The 18,320-nt window shown below is 40.6% G+C and overlaps 1 protein-coding gene across 1 annotated transcript; it reads left to right on the top strand.

Moving 5' to 3' along the window:
• The first annotated feature begins 4,138 nt into the window (after window positions 1–4,138).
• LOC147268302 (dual specificity calcium/calmodulin-dependent 3',5'-cyclic nucleotide phosphodiesterase 1B-like) lies at window positions 4,139–16,923 on the top strand. Its single transcript, XM_086200826.1, has 14 exons — window positions 4,139–4,324; window positions 6,562–6,675; window positions 7,180–7,362; window positions 7,810–7,876; window positions 8,062–8,178; window positions 8,620–8,760; window positions 9,249–9,349; window positions 10,995–11,120; window positions 12,676–12,777; window positions 12,956–13,076; window positions 14,458–14,539; window positions 14,923–15,040; window positions 15,636–15,772; window positions 16,401–16,923. Exons 1-14 carry the CDS (start codon window positions 4,272–4,274, stop codon window positions 16,496–16,498), a joined length of 1,560 nt encoding a protein of 519 aa, XP_086056952.1. The 5' UTR covers window positions 4,139–4,271; the 3' UTR covers window positions 16,499–16,923.
• The last annotated feature ends 1,397 nt before the right edge of the window (window positions 16,924–18,320 follow it).

Raw genomic sequence — 18,320 nt, 5'->3', positions numbered from 1 at the left:
TCTTGTAACATGGAGGACCACACTGGGCCGGTAAGTCTGTTTCTAATGTTTTTATTATCATTTCTAGTCTTGTATTAAATTACTTACATCATAACGCAATCATCATGTCTGCAATCCTGCCAGTTGGACTGTTCTCTGGAAGCTCACATTATCAGATTTTTTTCTTAAAGAATGGTTGATATGTTTTGCTGTGCAGTGAATGTATTTCTCAGGACATATTGTGTCATTTATCAACAATATTGGAACTGAGTTTTGAAAAATGTAGCCAGTTTGTCTCATTGGCTGTCAGACTGTCTGTAACTTGAATTCCTGGATATTTGGCTCATCAAAGCCTTGTGCTAATTCAAATGTCAAAGGACTGTGCGTCAAATGCCTTCTAGTGGCCTTGTTTATCCAGCATCGATAAAGAAGATGTGGAATATACAGTACCAGACGATGCCCTTGAGACATTTTGATGTCTTAAACAGGTTTGCTTGTAGTTTGTGGCTATGTTAACACTGCTAGCTATAACTTACATACACGTGGCTGGCTCTTTCTGCATCATGGAGCCACAAACAAGTGACAGTGTGATGAAAATTTGGCATCATTTTTAGTGATTGTACTCACAATCAAAGCAACCCAAAAAGTGTATTTTATTTTTAACCACGAGTATCCAGCTATTAAGCTAAATATGCAAGGCGGACTCTTTCTGCATCCTGAAGTGCTGCATTCTGAAATGATGCAGGAGGGAAAAAAAACATGTTTATGAGCTCAGAACCTTTTTGAGAGTAACTGAAAAGGAAAATGCACTTTTTGGGCCATGTATCGCTTTAATGTCACCTCTTGCTTCACAGATGAGTTGATAACAGAGGGGTGCTGGTGGAGAATATGTGTGTGTGTGTGTGTGTGTGTGTGTGTGTGTGTGGTGGTGGGGTGGTTATGCATGTTTATCACTTCTTACTAACTGATTAAAAAAAAGAGAGAGCAGCAGACAATGAAACTGCAGTGCTCGACTGTTCCACCAATTGCTGACCTATGATCACTCATGAAGTACTATCACTCAGCTAGCCTTCAGCCCTGCAATGACATTCTACCCACGCTCCAAATCAACAGTGCTGGATAAAATGTCATTTGTGGTACTCACTACATACACAAACTACACCTACTAGCCAAGCCACTGTCAAATACTAAAGAGTAACTTTAAACTGTAGTTTTGGAGTGGCACAGGAACTTCAGATGCTACTTTGTATTGCTGAGCATCCAGTTAGCTCACCTCAAAGTTTCAGCAATTTCTGAATGCGTTATTGCCTGAAATAAGCTCAGTGGTTCATACTGGTGTAAAAAAGTGGTGTTCATTTGTGAGGATTATCATTATCACGACATTGTTTGTCTCATAATATTTTGATTGTCAAAGAGCTCATTTTGGTCCTCTTTGAAAATCTGCTACAAAAAAATCCAATTGGCTTTTGGTCGAGGGAATGTGGCAATATATAACATGTCTCCCCTTCCACAGTGCCTGGCATGTTGCATCTAAAGTAGCCCAGCATGGGCAGAACTGAGTAAAATATTCTTTTACATGCTTGCAATAGGAGGTGAGAGAGACAGCACGGATGGTCAAGATTAAATCTGTGGTTAGGACCTGCAGATCCTGCACTCTGAGCAACATACATTTCCTGCGTGGCGAATTACCACTCAGATGATGTGTTCACAGTTCAGGTGAAACAAAAGACTGATCAAGTTTGAAGTCCATCAGGAGACCAAACGTTAAACCTATGACACTGACCATCACATTCATTCAAAAAACCTCAGGTAAAATCTTTATCTGATTTCAATGTTATGAAAACAAGAAAAATGCCCCTCCCCATGTCCCCTATGTCTAGTCTTGTTCCCATGCAGAGAAATGTTTGCATTTTGATGATTTACTGTGCCACGGAGCCAGATTTCTCTCTCGGAAGTGTCGGGTCCGTGAGGAAAAAATTGCCACAGGTCACTTAGTGGACAGCCAGAGATCAGAGGGTGGGCGTTCGTCATCATCAGAGGGAGACAAGAAGAGGACAGAGGTAAAGCTGCACTTAAAGCGTGAGGCAAGGGACTGTCAAGCACACAGAGCAAATTAATCCAGAGTTTAACTGTTTGTTAGTGACTGATCATTTACTCCAGCCTTTACAGTTCAATTTTTTCTTCACAATATGAACTTACAGCTAACATTCTACGAGTTGACTGATTTACTCACTTTGGCAGTTGCTTTTCTTTAAAAAACAAAAAAACAAGTGCTAGGGGAGATGTAGATTCATATGTCATAATGTTACTTTTCTTCATTTTTGCAATACGTGATGTCAAAGAGCATGGGAGCATGAGAGTCGGTCTGACCCAGCAGCCAAAGCAGGACAAGTCAGGAAGGAGATGGACAGCAGGCAGGGGCTTTCCCAAGCCACGTTGGTGCACGGCTCTCACAATACTATAAAAAGACTAGCCATGGATTTGGGACCTGGAGCTGTAACAATGTTTATGGACAGCTTCATTGTCTTTTCAGATGTTATAAGTTTGTATGTTTTCCAGGTTTTTTGTGCTTCACTGACAGTGAACTTAATTGCTTTGCTGATGTGATGTTTTCACCCCCAAAAAATGTTGCCTCTGCTGTAAAATCATGGACTGATCATAGCTGAGCTGGGAGTTTGTGAGAGTTCTGACATGTAGGTCATTTGACGTCACTTGATTTGACAGCGTTTGTGGTGAGAAATGAGAAAAGTACACAAGTCACTTGGCTTTTCATATAGTTCAGGTCATTGTGTTATGAAATGACTAATGCATTGCTTGTTGGTTTAGGGGCGGGACCATGGCTTGTTCGATGATGTCATAAAGCATAAAAGCTATCCAGAATCTGACTGTCTTGGGACTGAAGTTTAATGTTGATCTGATGAGACAAACGCATACATAGACAGAGATTTGACGCTTTATTGATGATACTTGACAGTTGAGAGCAGTTTCCTTGTCGTGCAGCTAGTTTTCATTTCATTAGCCTTCCAGCTAGCTACTTAGCATTACATGTCAGTGCTGCTAAATGACAGGAATCCGTTAAACTGTTGATTTTTGTTGTTGTTGTGTACATATTCTTCTTCGGGGAAAGTAACCTTACCAAATGGGAACTTAGATTGTCTGAAAACAAAAATCATCAGAGGGGTGGAGTGGTGTTCTTCACCTAACCCAGCTGGTTTCTGTCAAATTACCCATGGGGGACCATGGAGTTGTGTTTAGAGGGAATACAACAGACAAATAAAACAAGCATCCATTGCACCGTCATGCATTTGATTCTCACAACTCTCATGGTCATTGCTCCAGTTATTTGTAATGATTACTCTCTGCAACAGGCGTCAGTATGTTACATAGTAGTGCTACGGCTGCAGAATACAATACATGCAGGAATGTACTACAGTTTTTTTTTTCACAAGACTGTATCAATATTTTATCCTTGAGTAGTAGTATTCTATCATAACATGTCAGGAGAAAATGGTATTGTTACTCATGTTTTGTGATACGTTCCCAGCCGAGTGTTGGCTGAGTCACTGCAGGTTTAGCATCTTGCTGATAGTTTTCATTGAGGAAGTTACAATGAGAAATTTCTTTGAGAATATAGAATATATTGACTGGACCAAGCAGAACAAAAGACTAACGGTTTAAATGAGAAACTGCCTGAGCCCCTGCCCCTGCCGCTCACATATTTTGTGTACTCCAATGCAGCAGGAACTCATTGGGCTGTTGTGGGTGGCTTTCGAGGACAAGCTTTGTTTATGTGTTTTAGTTCAGGTGACTCCGGTGGGTTTCAGTGAAAGACTCTCTCTGTGGATCCCTGATTTGTGGCTGTGGTGGAAAATTCTCATTTAGGATTTGAGTACACACTGCTTGAAAGCCTTGCAGTCAACACTTCATCCGTGAGGTCAACTCACTCACACTTCACTGACAGGGTGTACGCATATATACAAACACTCACTGACAAAGACGCTTACACACACACGCGCGCGCGCACACGCATGCGCGCGCACACACACACACACACACACACACACATGCAGAGTCTGGACCTGCCTAACCAATCAGAGTGAAGTGGAGTAAGTCCCCCCAGAAGTGGGTGGGAGAGTTGTTGAAACAGAAGTCTGTCTCAGGACACACAAGTTTGCATAGTTTGGTGAACTTTTCTGCTTACTACAGCTCTACATTCATTCTCCTTTTTCATCCCATTGTTTTGTTTTTTTTCTTGAACTCTGGGGTCCATCAGGGCACAGCTTGAGTGTGGAATGGCTGAACTGGTTCGAATCCGTAAGAAACGGCTGCAGATCCCCATCTCCAGGTAAGACAGGGGGTTAAGAGCAGCTCCTGCACTGCAAAATCTGCCTTGCCAAGTTTATTTGTGTAAGCTAATGTCAGAAAACCTCCTCATATTTTACATCAGACAGAAACAAGTATATTTTACTTATGCACTGGCAATAATAGAGCACCTTTCTGCATTTATTTATTACTGAAGATTTCTTGAAATTCTGTCAGATTATGTCTCGAAAACAAACTACTAATCTTGTTTCGGCTGCTTGTAATGATGGTTTTTTAAAGAGTGACTACTTGGCAAGACTTTTGCTTTTGCAGTTTATCATATATTCTGTCTTTTTATGACTGCTCAAATATCTGCAGAGGGCTTAATCAAATATGCTATATCTTTAAAAATAATTCATAATTAATGCTGGTTTGGTGCAGTGTGGCTGCCAGCATTATATTAGGAGTCGGTTTCTTGTTTTGCAGCGATGGAAATACTCCAACATACTTTGAACTGTGCACATTGAGATGTACTGATACAGCCGCAGATCACGTGACATACATATGCACACTTTTAGGTGAAATGTTGACCTTCTGTTTGGAATAGCAGGATTCCAGAAACTTGCATTCACCAAGTTGCTCCCCCAACTATACTCAACAGCAAGTGAGCCAAGACTTTCTTTGAGTCAGTGTGGGAGCACTTGTTGTGGGAGGAAATGTGCTGCAGAGATGGGTCATGTGGTTATGTTTTGGGTGACACATTGAGCTATTAGTGTGGTTCAGAGCTCTCAACATTGTTCTCGTGAGGGTTTCTTTTGAAATAATTCACACATGCCTTGATAGTCAATAATGATTCACAGCGCTACTATGATGAAAGAAGATGGAAAAATGTGCCACTTCCTCGCTAAAACCTGGAGAGACTCTGAAATATATATTTCATGTACTGACACGGCTGATCGCAAGTCTTTTGCACTGCTCTGCCGCACTCTTCTTAAGAATGACTGTGGAGATTCAACAAAGCCTGTGCCAAAGGGAGATTTGTCATTTGTCTCTATAAACAAAAATTTCCCAAGTGCACTTGACGAGTCGTTTCCTGTAAACGTCCTGTCAAGCCCCTTCTACCGCAAAGCGTTAGAACCAAAAAAGCCTGTTATCTTGAGAGATAGTGAAGATAGAAAGTGAGCGGTGGCATTCAGATGCATGCTATTTTTACAACTCGACAGCTTTTGAAAGCTCTTGCCAGCGTGATAAACACTTGAAAAGCTGTGAGCGTCTCATCCCTGAGAGTTGGCTCCGTGGCACGGCCTGGCGCAGTTTGAACACCATCATTCTGGTCAAAGCATCGTAGAGGCAACTCATCCAAAATAAAAGGAGTTATCTGTGGTAGAAATTGTCATGTCAGATCTGCTTGAGCAATAAATCCACTTTGATCAGCTGAAGGTGAGAGGTCTCATCGCAGTTCTATCAGACTGTAAAAGCAACTGAGATGAGATTACATAAAGACTCTGCAGGTGGGTTGCACCCTGGATGACATACTCATTTCCTTCTTTATCCTCCTGGAGAAGATAGTTCAGCCAGATTGCTGTTTTGATTTATCACTGAGATGAGATTACATAAAAACACAGTGTGCGTGTGTGTGTGTGTGTGTGTGTGTGTGGGGGGGGGGGCTGGAAGACATTTTCTGGAGAACATAGTTCCACCACTTTGCTATAATCTGACTTCAAAAAACAAACTGAGCAACATGTTCTCAAAAACATCAGAACCAACACTTAGAAATCTCTTTATTTTTTTTTATGGAACCCACTTTGGATAAATGTGGGTTACATAAGGTCCTAACCATGGGAAGATTTCCTCTCATGGAAACTTTGGCAGGCACGATGCCCTTTGACTTTGGCTTTCTTTGGACAATTTGGCATTTAGATCGCGTCCAAATGAACTCTTTCCATTCACAAGGATTTCTCAACCTGTTGTTAAAATACTTCTCAGACCTCGTTTCCTGGGCAGACAAACATCAACTGAAATATACTGTATAGTTTTATAGACTAACACACAAAGCCCTCATTTTTGCTTAAAATGACCTTTATTTACTTGGCAGTACCCGGTGAGGGCCTGACGCCAACCTGCTGAAACCTGCAACCATTTCCACACCGTAACTGCCCCTCTGTGTCTGATCTCTGTTGTTTTGAACGATGGAAGTTCTTTGCAGTATATTCACCAGGGATGTCTGCCATTATCTTTGGCTTTGATCAAAACTGTCCTAACTGTATGATTTCCTGTCAGGCTGAGGAGCATGCTGAAGCAGCTGGAGGAGAAAGACGTTGACTTTGAGGAGATCAAAAAGAATCTAGATTTCACAGCATCTTTACTGGAGGCGGTTTACCTGGATGGAACAAGGTGGAATACAGTGTTTGAAATCCGTTTTTGAGTTAAAGTATGAGTGTTTTCATTTGCGTGCTCTCTTTTGAATGATTGAATTGAACTTACACAGTAAATTATGTTTTCAAACGGTGTGTAGGATTTCAACAATTTCTCTGCAAGCCTTACTTTCAGACTGGTAAAAGTAGAAGTACTGCTTCTGCTAGCTCAAACCTCCAGTCAAAGTGTTTCAGTTCACCAAGGAGGATTTTATTACAAACTAATTATTGTGTTTTTCACTTGCGGTAACTGAAAAAATAAAAACATCTTATTTCCAGTTAAATTAGTGAAACTGTTACTTGAAATAAGCTCCACATTGATAATGTATAACAACAAGGATGTTCGGAAGCTGGATGAGTGTATGTGTCACAGTAGCTAATGTGTGTGTGTGTGTGTGTGTGTGTGTGTGTGTGTGTGTGTGTGTGTGTGTGTGTGTGTGTGTGTGTGTGTGTGTGTGTGTGTGTGTGTGTGTGTGTGTGGTAGGCAATGCCTTGAGTCGGAGGATGACCTCCAGCAGCTTCAGTCAGATGGGGTCCCTTCAGAGGTCACCGATTGGCTGGCGTCAACTTTCACCCAGAGGGTGCGACGTCCAGTACGACGCTCAGACGAGAAGCCCAAGTTCCGCAGCATCGTTCATGCAGTGCAGGCTGGGATATTTGTGGAGAGGTATGACACGTGTTGTGAATTGTAATGGAGCGGTTGGTTTTTGAAGAGCTGTTCAACAAGGCTTGTAATGATGTATGACTTGGCAGTAACGTTGCCAATATGAGGAAAAAAAAGAACCAGTCATTTAAATTTATTCATGATACTTAAATACAATAAAATAAAGAGATGATTTTCTACTCCTATAAAACTCCCATAGTAAATGACTGATTCCCACATCTGTTCTATAACTCCAGTATAAGAAACAGAGTTGTTACTTCTCCAACTACAGAAAACACAGACAGCTGCACTGCACTGTGAAACATTGGCCTCCTTTTCTCTTTAAAACATCCTTCCAAAGGGCGCAGGGACTTTGGGGGATTTATATAAACATCTCCTGAGATGAGTTCACTGCACAGCCTCAACATCTGAACTTTAACTGAACTCAACATAAACATTGCATTATTCCAGGATGTTCAAGAGGGCCTACACAGCAGCCATGCCAGACCAACCTGCAGCCGTGGTGAACTGCCTCAGGGTGAGCCAGCATGCACAATGAATCTCAGTGTGTGTCAAGTGTTTGTGCAATAAATCGGACATCACCAGTGGGATCATGTACACAGCAGAAGTATGCATCAATAATGCACTCACTTTCTTCTCTCTCTCTCTCTCTCTCTCTCTCTCTCTCTCTCTCTCTCTCTCTCTCTCTCTCTCTCTCTGCAGGATGTTGACCGCTGGAGCTTTGACGTGTTTGCTCTGAACTCAGCGAGCTCTGATCATGCACTGCAAACTCTGTTTTTTGAGCTGATCACAAGATATGAGCTGAACAGCCGCTTCAAGGTCTTTTAAATGTTATCATACATTATATATATATATATATATATATAGATATATATATATATATAGATAGATAGATAGATAGATACACAGTATATATATGTGTGTGTGTGTGTGTGTGTGTGTGTGTGTGTGTGTGTGTGTGTGTGTGTGTGTGTAACCCACAAGAATGTGTGTGAGTGCTTTGACAAGAAAATCTCACAGTAATTTGATCTTTACAGACTCGAGTTTTGAAGGAAACGTGCTTTGTCATTTGCAGATAGGATCGGAGACATGTGGGCTTCATTATCAACTTGTGGTGCAGCCAAATTGTGCAACTTTATATCACAACCACAACTTTCCTACATCATTCTAGTTGTTTTGGCCCTTTTTTTTTTTTTGATGACAAACTTTTGAACCTTGAATTTCTCAACTCAGTATCACTTTTAATGATGTATTTTACAGATTCCCATCTTGTGTCTGACCGAGTTCCTGTCTGCTGTGGAGAGAGGATACTGCAAACACAACAACCCATACCACAGCCACGTCCATGCTGCTGACGTGACTCAGACACTGCACTGCTTGCTCCTGCGCTCAGGACTTGTGGTACAGTAACCTTACTTGAATAGAGGGCTGAACGATTAGGTTGAAAAAGCCATATTGCGATTATTGTTTACAACAATGGCGATATAATAAACAAATGGTATCATGGGTCCAGAGAAAAGTGAACGCAAATTACTTTTATTTTTTTTTATATTTGAGCAGTTCTGTTTCCCAAATATGAAAGTAAATATGAAAGCAATAACAAAACATATATTCCACAAAATTTTGCTTTTTCTGCAGAAGCTATGGAGAACCCTAGTTTACAAAGAACACTCGCTGTTTGTGTCTTCTGTCACGTATGTCATATTAATTGTATTATGCCCCTAGAGGCCAGGAGAGATATTGCATGCACTCACCCGCAGTGATTGCAAACTTGAGACATTATTTGCATTGGAAAGGAAACTCAGCATATTGGAGCTCTGTATTTGCAGCCTGACACATGATATATTTTGATGGTATATTAATCTATTTAATCTCCTGCGACTCTCAAGCACTGGCTGACAGAGCTGGAGGTGATGGCGGCACTTTTCGCAGCAGCTATTCATGACTTCGAGCACACAGGAACCACAAACAACTTTCACATCCACACAAAGTAAGCTCCTTTTATGAAACACTATTTATCAACCCTGTCCCATCAGCTATTATATGTGTTGCATCCTGTTATGAAATGATAAGAAATAGTGTTTCTTAAAGGGCTTTGTGCACTTTTAGACAGAGACGAGGCTAAAGCAAACACATCGGCATGGCGGGAACACAGTATTTTTAGATGCCCTTTTTCCACATAGGAGGGCTGAAGAACACAGTCTCTTGGCACCCATCATCATCATCATCATCATGCTTTATTTTGGGATAAAGTACCAAGATTTTTGTCCACAATAAGAAAACATGTCGTGGTTGTCCTACTCTGTAGAATGAACACAAGTTGGAATAGCAAGCGTGTGAAGTTTCTTTAGAATTGTTTGAGTTTATGTCTGACGGTTTAATATTTGTACATTCCGTAGTTTCTTTCTGAAGAACAGACGCTGCTCTGAGCTTGAATTCAGGCCAGATGCTATTGATTCCACAGTGGCACATTTTATTATGTCAATAAACACTTTGCATGCATCATCATCTGCTTCTCTCTGCGTGCTCAGTGTGTGGAAGACAATCAATAAAGTAGCGCTGCGTAATAAACTGACCCAGAACATTCAAAAAAGCAACGCATGAATTAATTCAAGTGAACGAATGTGAGGACAAAAAAAAACCCAACAAAAACAGTTTGTCAGAGAATGAATGCAGGGCATTGATGAGAGTAAACAAAGATGGTTAGAAAAGTCAGCAGCCAAACAGATACGTTACTGCAAATTTCTATGAAGGTTCCCTGAAAGAGGAGACACAAGATGGTGCATTTCCACTTAATTAGGTCAAATTAATTGCACATGGGCAACCTTGAGGGTCTTTTACTTTTAGTCCATGAAAAACAGGTCAGCTTAACAAGCAGAAGTGTGAAGTACTTGCAAGCATAGAAAATACACAGTAAATCAAATCAATCAAATCCTCCTGAAAACAGCTGTCACTGAGATTTTTATTTATTTATCAGCAATAAAAGCTTGTCTCTTTTCTGTTTCCAAATCTTTATTTTCCTACCATTAGATTGTGCCACAAGTAAAAATCCACCATTGCCAATTTACCACAGCTACTTGGTTGGAAAAAAATAGATTCTGCTGCTACTCAAGTCCAACTTGATCTGAATTTTCACTGCTATTTTAGCGGGGGTTTCATTAAAGTTTTTGTTGGTAAATAGCTTTTTAAAACTCATTTCAATCATTTTAGGTTTCCTCTGACTGAGAACCCAAGCTGAAGATGGGTAGTATCATTTACAACAAGAACAAACCCCCCGGAATATTATAATGATGTGTTGATCTACTCCGGCTCACAAACATAAGCTGATTAAAATCTTTTCACGGTGCACTTATTTGTTAAACAGCTTTATTAAAGTAGATTATTCAGACAGGCCGGCACAGAGGGTGGGTGAAGAATTAGTTAATTAACTTGCTATATTATCACATCCAATCCCCCCTCAACGGCAAATTTTAAATTTCAGACCTGCAGGCACAGTGGTTCAATCACATCCTTCACAAGTATATACAGTATGCAGTAACTCTGTGTGTGTGTGTGTGTGTGTGTGTGTGTGTGTGTGTGTGTGTGTGTGTGTGTGTGCGCGCGTGTGCGTGCATGTGTGTGTGTTTGTTTTTAAGGTCAGAGTTTGCATTGATCTACAACGACCGAGCGGTCCAGGAGAGTCATCACCTGAGTGCGGCGTTCCGCCTCCTGCAAGACGACCAGATGAATATTTTCACAAATTTGACACGAGAGGAGTGGATGTAAGATGACAACAGTTCATAGTTATTTTTCTATTAAGAATTTAGCATAAAGAAATTAAAATTATGTGTTTTGGATTACAATCATTGTCAAATATGTTTTTTCCCTCCATAAAAACAAATGTTAAAATTAGATTTCACATAAAAATGTGTATATAATTGTTAAATGCATGCAAAAATGCATTGCTTTATCAGTTTACCTCCTGGATACTAAATGTATCCTGGTCTATTTTAGTTTGGAGAGCCTTTGTTTTGGCAGCCTTCTAGATGTTTCAGTTTGCACATTTATATTTCTCTGCATATTGAAGGTGAGACATCAAAATGAAGTTCCAAGGACCAAATCATATTCTTTTAAAGTGCAAAAGATGTAAATTCGGCCAGTACATTCAAGATGGATCCAATTGCTATCACCAGTGAGAGAGTTCAGTTCTTAAGAGTGTCTGTTGAGACCTGTCACCATACCGACAGAGACAGAGTCCGTCCTTGAATTGTCGGAGATGCTCTGACTCTATCATCTGTCTCCACCAGCACCATCAGTGCACCAGCATGTCACGTTGCTCCTTTGTAGGTCATTTTGTGCAAAAACCTTAAAAAGCTTTCGTTTTTCTTTTTCTGTGGTTACTCCACTTACAAAACAACACAGCTAAAGTTATCTCTCTGAAAGAGTCAGAGAGCATTCTGGGAAACTGACTCCAGGAATCGAAAGAGAGGAGGAGAGATGTGCAGTGTTTAGAATAATAATAATGATAATAATGCGATACTTGGGAAAACAAATGAATAATGTTTATTCTTGAGTTTTAGTTGCTTCACCTTGGTGACTGTGGAGATGTTTTTTTTCCCAAGATATAATATACTAATTTTCATAAAAAAGCTTATTATACTGTGTGTGTGTGTCTCTCTCTCTCTCTCTCTCTCTCTCTCTCTCTCTATATATATATATATACAGTATATTTTTATATATATATATGTATATATAACCACATTTATTGTAAATAGCTGACCTGTGTTGATCCCTTTACTGTAGATTCGCTCCCTCGAATGTAAACACGGGCGGACATGTTAACAATATTATCATACAGTGAACAAACAGACACCAGAATTGCTGCTGTAGCTGACAATGACCTCTGACCTTTGACACACACGCTATAAGAATCAATAAAGGATTACTTAATCGTAATTGTGCATTTACAGGAACCAACTATCAAATATGTCATTCTGCTGCAATTCTCCTATTTTGCAGTTTATTTTGATTTAACAGATACTAAATATATATCAACAATTGGTAACTAAATGCATTTCTGTATTACATGTTTAGGGTTTTATATTTAGGGATGTTGTGCATACATGGGGGAGAGATTTCAGTGAAGATTTTCACCAGCAGCAAAACGTCTATTTTAGCAGTAACTGTTACCATGGGAACAAAAAAAAAAATAATCCACCCGGAAATCTAATATCCGTACGACTCATCCAGTCTGACATTTCTGTTCTATACACTGATATATCCCATAATCCAAGGTCAGCTAGTTAACGTTTGTGTGTGTGTGTGTGTGTTTTACAGGGAGCTGCGGTCACTTGTTATAGAGATGGTGTTGTCCACAGACATGTCCTCCCATCTACTCCAAGTAAAAGCAATGAAATCCTGTCTACAACAACAAGAACGGTATAACGCTAATGGACTGTGCTGTTGCTCGCGCTCCGGATCATAATCAAGAAGTCATAATGAATGTTCAGAGCAGATTTTGGCTGCTGAGCCTAATCCTGCTGCTGTTTCTTTTTGTCTGGAGGCACAATGTAACAAGAACAGCAAAATAATTGCACTATTGTGCTTTTGCCAACAGGATTGAGAAGCCCAAAGCATTGTCTCTCTTACTGCACACGGCTGACATAAGCCATCCGTCCAAGCCCTGGGCGCTGCACTCTCGATGGACCGATGCCCTGATGGAGGAGTTTTTCAGGCAGGTAGGAGAGAGACCTGAAAACCATCAACGTGACTGTTCCTTTCCTGAGGTTTATTTGCAGGTCTAATGGCTTGTCTGCAAATGATAATAATCGTCTAAATGGTGTTATGAAAGTCTGTTCAAAGATAATTGGAGCCAGGCACACAGAATTGTGCTCATTCTGACAGAAACAGGTGGCCTAGAAAGATATTATTCATATTTGATAATTATTATGAACCCAGTAAACAGAGCACTGGATGGACACCAATTGAGTCAGTCTCCTTTTTATTCACCACAAACAATAATTGCTCTAATTGGTCCAATAACAGAATCAACATAAACAGGAAAACTGTCTGTCCACAAATCCAACAATAATTCAATTACAACTTGCCCTCAAAGACTAGAAGTGCTCTCGAAGACTCTTGCAGGCCTCCTCCAAGGACCATGAAATATTTGCTGAGACAGTATTTTCCAGAGATAACTGCACTTTAAATATCTTAATGAAATGTCATGACCTGCTTCAGGTAAACAGAGAAAAGGCATCAGTTGAACATCAGATTAGCTGAATCAGGTTGGAGGTTTCACCTGCAGTTGGATGGTCGACATGGTGATGCTAACTGCTTCGAATCCGCTGGGTGAGGCAAGGATTCGGCTGAGACACTTCTCCAATTCTGACCGTTATTGCTGTCACCTCTGATTTTATGTGCTGAGATGGAGGCTATTCCTATCACTTGGAGAATCCTGGAGAAAAATGTGAGTTTTATATTGTCTGAAAGCAGAGGACTTCAGTATACGTAGTTGAGGTCAGGCAAAAAAAAAAAAAATGCACGAAGAGGGAAATTTGTGGCTGAGAGGATGAGATAAACAGACATCTTTGAGAACAGAAGCTCTCTGCTGGTTGTGATGTCACCCACTTTATCCCCTCAACATTTAGTCAGTTACTTTAACTGTCCTAAAGGAGAGATGCTATGAGTGTGTCCAACAAGCATAATAGGGTCTTCGCCCCGGAGTACCTCCGGGCTCAGGCCCTAATTATCCACTCAGGTGCAGGAGGTGTTGCTCTCTGCACACCATAAGAAGGAAAACTGTCAATCTGAGTGGATTTCCTGTAAATGCGACAGTAAGTCTCTTTGTGCCGTTGTTCTCTCGCCTCTGTTGTCTCTGGAAGAAGAAATAGCACAGAAGAGGCAGCCCCACTCTCTCTTTGAACAAAAGATGTGTGAAAAAGACTGACCAGTATTTGTTGGGTTACTGTAAAAAGGCACTTAGATGTTTTTCTTTCAACAATTTACAAGTCTCATGTGGTGAGCGTTGCAGTCCAATAACCTTTTGGAAAGTTATTTCCAGAGCGTGTGTAGGCTGTCTTTTAAGATATCTTCTCTCTCTCTTTCTATCATGGTGAGGGTGATAGAGAGGCGGAGCTCGGCTTGCCCTTCTCTCCACTGTGCGATCGTAAAAGCACCCTGGTTGCTGAGTCTCAGATAGGTGGGTTTCACAAAACACACAATCTTCTTTTTTGGGGGTGATTTTTATGTATAAATCAATTAAATCACTGTTTATTTTTCTTCAGTTCTGCAATTAAACTTCTCTTTGACGCCAAATATGCAGCTGTTTTCAGATGGACAGCTAAAAATGGTAGTTAGGTAGTTAGTAGCCTTTCTGTGGCGGTGTTTATTCGAATCATTTAACAATCAGATTTGTTGTCTTACACCTTTTTGTTGACCACTAAATAAGTGTGTTCGATTTTTCTTTTTAGCTAACACATACAAAATGCAAGAAATGACCTTTATTGCGCAGCAGAAGTATTATCATTATTAGTAGTAGTATAATTATTTCTCATGTCGTAATGGTGACCATTGTTGCTGCAGGTTTCATAGACTTCATTGTATATCCTACGTTCTCTCTGCTGACGGATATGGCTGAAAAAATTGTTATTCCTTTGGTGGAGGAGAACCCAGGTCCACCAGACCCCTGTTCCAGACACAGGTAACACGCATAAGAGCAAGAACACAGTGTAGGTGGCAACTTTTGACACACAACTTTTCTCCCGTGGGATTCTTGTTAAGTGAGGGCATTGATAAGAATAGTTGAAGTCAGTTAGCACAAGTAAGCATAAAGTTTGAAGGTCAGAATATCCTTGGGAAGCTGAAAAAAACTTCATTTCTTTTTTTCATTGCCATTGTCTTGTGTTTAAGATTTAATTTACTCACCACATATATGGAGGCTCATGTTGTGAGAACAGATTAATGCGGTTATCTGTTCTGGCTTAAATGGCAGTTATCTTGAGAGCTAATTCTCCTGTTGCGTTAGGACAATGTTGAGTTATTTATGTTGTTATCTCACATCAGGCGTCTTTCTGCTTCCGTACATAGAAGCACCTGGTATCACGACCAACACCTGTTATTTTATTTGCACAAAACAGAAGTAATGAATATTTTGCTGTTTTTATGGTGGGTCTGCTGTTGGACTTTCTCTTGGCTGCAACCAGTGACCTCATGGAGTTTCTGCTAGCTGTTGCAACCAGAAATAATCTGGTGCAAAACCAAAAATCCTTGTATGATGCTCTGCTGTTTTTCTGTAGTAATATTTGGAAAGAGAGCTCCAGGGGTCTGCAGTGGAGTCTCGCCCACATCACGGCAGAGCTGGTGAGCTTCCGCTCCACTTGGACACGACACACTGACGACAACAAGCTCAAATGGAAAGAAAGTGGCTCCAATGGTAGATATTCATTCACAATGTATTATTTCTGCTGTGTAGGCTGACTGGATAGAGACTGAGCAAACAATAGATGAAGTTAACAAGTAAAAGAATGAGGACTTCTATTAAGAGAGCAAATACATCAGTAAATTGACAAGTTTTGTACAATAAATACTTTTCATCTTGTTGTCTGGGTTATTATTTAGATTTTCTTCCATTAAACATTTATGCTGGTCGGATATTTCATTATGTTTCCTTCAACTGTCAGATGTTTTTTTTTTTTTTTTTGAGATTTTTTTTTTTGAATCATAGATTGATTGATTGACAGCACAATCAGAAATAGTTGCAGCATTTCTTCTTTCCTACGACCGTGAGACGTGGCCCTATGTTCAGTCTCTCTCAGCAGTCCAACTTGAAGTTAGTACTGATGTGAAGCTTGACAGCGTTAACATGAGGAGCAGGTCTTTTTCCAGGATTCGGGACTGATTTGGCAGGAATGACTATAAATGCGCTTCGTTCCCCTGATTTGATTTACTATCTACATTTATTTTCCAGTGATCTCATTCAGCGATGAGCAGATAGGGATATTGTTTCCTTTTCTGCTTTGCAACATTTTCCAATGCCTTTTCCAATCTTCTACATCCTTCAGGATTTTCGGAGCCCAGTGTGACAAAAGAGCAGAGAGCCAGACAAGAGGAGCCGTCAGAAAGATCCCTGCAAGACCCCAGTAAAGAAGCAAAACCGTAGAGAGGACTTTTGTTTTACATGGAAGCAAAGCCTGCAAAGCTTGACTGAGCTCAACATGGAGTCACTGTTTGTGTCAAAACCACAATGCCTTCTTATATTTGAATTGAGGGATCCAGGGGAGGGAAGAGTGGTTTAAGGTTAAGAACACCATCTTCCCAAGGTAAGATGCAGTATAATCACAGTCCTCATGTCTTATTTTAAGGTTAATTTAATTGCAAAGTGTACATGCTGGCCATGTTATGTAGTGTAGTCCGTGTAATTAAATTAATTTGCCAAGTAAACACTTGTGAGTAACATTTTACCTTTTTGTACTTGACTCATCATTTAAACCATCATTAAACTGAAAAATAAATATAATGGGTTGGCCCTGATTAATTTAACTACTGGCTTTGTTAGAAGGAGATTTTTTATAAAAATGCAATCATATGAGGATTAAACTGTCAAGTCAAAGTTGCGAGTCTTTGATTGCATCCCTGTGGCTGAGAGTGGTCAACTTTAACACCTGCAAATGAAATCTCCCTCATCTAGTCTTAAGTTCCGCAAAAAAATACTTCCATCCATCCATTTTCTACCGCTTATCCTGTTAAGGGTTGCCGGGGGGGGGGGGGGGGGGGGGGGCTGGAGCCTATCACAGCAGCTTTCAGGCAAGAGACAGGGTTTACCCTGGACAAGTTCCCTGTCCATCGCAGGGCCAACACATAGAGACAGACAACCATTCACACTCACAGTCACACCTACGCTCAATTTAGAGTATCAATCAGCCTCGTCCCCTCTTGATGTCTTTGGACTGTGGGAGGAAGCTGGAGTACCACAGAGAACCCACACAGGAACAGGGAGAACATGCTGACTCACACAGAACGATCCCGTGCCCGAGCCGGGGCTTGAACCTGAAACCTTCTTGCGACAGAGCTAACGACTGCACCACATGCTGCTCAAAAAGTACATTATACATGTTATTCTACTGTGTGGATTAGTCTTCTGACAAAGAATAGTACACATAAACACAAAGATATATTCACCCTGTTGCTGTATGGATTGCGAAATCATAGAATTCCCCAGTTTGAATTTGGTTTCTGCAACAAACCCGTCTCATAATTTGCAAGTTAACTGGTAAAAAGGCCTCATTTTTGTCATGTCTTCTCTTACTCATTTCGACTCAAAGAGCCTCACAGTGTTGCCTCATTCACTCTCATGTTCATACACTGATGGTTGGGGAAGCAGGAGCAAATAGGAGCACAGTTTCTTTCTCAAGGGCACTTTGACACGCTCTCTGAACCACTCTAGCTTGTTAGTTCGAACCTGCTCTGATTTTAATTTATGAAGAAAATTAATTAAAATTATTGGAGCGCACCTTTAAAAGCTGACTTAAGCCTGGTAATGATCTCTGCTTTGCCAGCAGGAGGTGCTGTAGAGTGCAGAGAGGAGAGGTGTTGACTGTGGGGTTGCCCAGGGGGTTCCCCTTCAAACCCCATTTAAAATTTGAACAACTGTCAGTCAAGAAGTTGGCTGTCACAACTTCATGAAAGGTGTGTGTGTGTGTGTGTGTGTGTGTGTGTGTGTGTGTGTGTGTGTGTGTGTGCGTGTGCGTGCACGCGCACGCGCTCTAAGATGAAAAGCACAATAACTGAAAGTACAGGTCTGTTACTGCTATTTACACACTCTGTCAATAACACACGTGATTAATGGGAGATACTGTGGAAGCATTTCAAAAGTAGTCATATATTTATGTCGTTGGACAGACAAACAGCCAAATAAAAACTTGAAAATTCATAAAGTAGCTAGTTGGTGTTTCTTATCCTGATAGAAAATCAATCAAAACAGC

This window comes from Aulostomus chinensis, chromosome 3 (assembly GCF_037954235.1).
Source record: "Aulostomus chinensis isolate RoL2024-O1b breed Wild chromosome 3, RoL_Achi_v1.0, whole genome shotgun sequence".
Classification (NCBI taxonomy): Eukaryota; Metazoa; Chordata; class Actinopteri; order Syngnathiformes; family Aulostomidae; genus Aulostomus; species Aulostomus chinensis.
This window is presented reverse-complemented; position numbering and strand designations above follow the sequence as displayed.